At 29.3% G+C, this 1,902-nt stretch overlaps 1 protein-coding gene across 1 annotated transcript; it reads left to right on the top strand.

Annotated features, from left to right (window-relative positions):
• Nucleotides 1–328: 328 nt before the first annotated feature.
• LOC146724982 (dynein light chain roadblock-type 2-like) lies at nucleotides 329–1,697 on the top strand. The gene is made up of 4 exons (XM_085485789.1): nucleotides 329–607; nucleotides 829–984; nucleotides 1,101–1,434; nucleotides 1,508–1,697. The coding sequence occupies exons 3-4, from the start codon at nucleotides 1,377–1,379 to the stop codon at nucleotides 1,612–1,614; spliced, it is 165 nt and encodes a 54-aa protein (XP_085341915.1). The 5' UTR covers nucleotides 329–607; nucleotides 829–984; nucleotides 1,101–1,376; the 3' UTR covers nucleotides 1,615–1,697.
• Nucleotides 1,698–1,902: the final 205 nt, after the last annotated feature.

The following is a 1,902-nucleotide window of genomic DNA, read 5'->3' as shown; positions in this document are numbered from 1 at the left end:
AATATTTTTATATTATCAACACATCTTTTTGATATATAATAATTAAAAATATAGTGAATCATCAAAATGTACATATAAAACGGATAATAGCAAAATAATTTATTATAAATTGCGCGTACACAAATACAATTATCTATATATCAAGAGACACGGTAGTGTCTCGCGACCAGTTAAGGGCGTAGCCGAGACACCGTGTATCTTAACGCGAGTCGGACATTTGAGTCTTTATAATATTTCGAATTCTCAATAACGGCTGAAGCAATCGAGTTTATACTAGACTTAATCGATAGATTGAGTTTGAATTATATTATAAAAGTGTCTTTATTTCTGCTCTACGTGATTTGTAAGCAGAGATATATAATTGCAAAGTCGAAATATGAAAAATTTCTTTTAAGAAACGTCCCCGTCATCATCATTATTATTATCATCATCGACCACGCAAACATAGTAGTATCGTGCTACACGTATTCACACGTATACAACACATGCGCACACATATATCACACGTACACAACACATGAATAGATGCATGTATTGGAAATGTCCATCTCGCACGTTTTACAACAGACGGCGATAGTTGCCCTCCGCTATATTGACAGCGTGCGGGGTTAGATATTTTCAATTTTCAATTTCAATTTTTACATTCAATTTTAATGTTATTATTTGCAAATTTATTGTCATAATAATTTATGTGCAAGTTTACAGTCTGTGATACAAAATCAGATATTTTGCTATTATTTCAATAATATTTCAATTATATAAATGCCTATGTATGAGTATGCATATATTTTTAATAATTTTCTTAATTAGCTTCTATATTTTTTTCAGTTGTACATCAAGCAGGTAGCATTATCAGCTCACTTGTGAGCATGGGTTGGGCAATGGCTAGTTATCATCGCAGCATTCGATTAGCTTAACAAGATAAATCTAATATCAGTGCTATAGGAACCATTTTACAATTTTTCTGGCATTTTCTTATTGCAGGTACATATATATCCAATAATTAATATACAAAATTAAATATTATTCATCACACACTTTGTATCAAAATAATATATTTTTTAAAATTTATTTAATCATTTTTATCATTGTGATTGTAGTGGCAAGGATCTTATTGCTCAGTGTCATTGCAAGCATCTGGCCTGTATATACCATAATATATTGCGTAATACATTGGCTAAGTATGACAATATGGATTTTGATAGATTCCCATGGAATATTGGAATTTTGTCGGACTTACAGTCATCCACCACATATGCAGCCTACAATTAAAGAACGCATTTATTCCATATGATTTGCTTCCGTTATTGGAATATTTAAAATAAAAATTTATTAATAAATTTCGATGAAATAATTTATAAGAGGTTGAAGAAACTATGAAACAAATTCAGTCTCATAAAAGGGTAGTTGGAACAATAGTGGTGAATGCAGAAGGTATTACATGAGATCATTGACATGATTTACTTGTAGTTGTAAACAAAAATTTATAAAATTATATCTGTTTTAGGTATTCCTATAAAGTCAACAGTAGATAATACGACAACAGTTCAATACGCAGGTTTGATAAGTCAATTGTCAGATAAAGCTCGCAGCGTTCTGTCGTACGTGACTTGAATCCAACAAATGATTTAACTTTCTTGCGCATACGTAGCAAAAAACATAAAATTATGATGGCAACCAGATAAAGAATTCATATTAATAGTAGTACAAAATCCAGTTGATTGATATTTAAAAGAAACAAAAATATATTTCAAAGTTAAGATTTATTTCTTTGGTTGTTAATTTAATCTGTATGCTACATTGTGGATGTTAATATCTATTCAATTAAATAAAGAAAAATAAAAGAATAAAGCTTAAAATTATACAAAATGCAGTATTTAATTACTAATCTAACAAATTATG

This window comes from Nylanderia fulva, unplaced genomic scaffold (assembly GCF_048542155.1).
Source record: "Nylanderia fulva isolate GAGA-0341 unplaced genomic scaffold, ASM4854215v1 Scaffold1093, whole genome shotgun sequence".
Classification (NCBI taxonomy): Eukaryota; Metazoa; Arthropoda; class Insecta; order Hymenoptera; family Formicidae; genus Nylanderia; species Nylanderia fulva.
The sequence above is the reverse complement of the archived record's forward strand: the minus strand, read 5'-3'. Positions and strand labels throughout refer to the sequence as shown.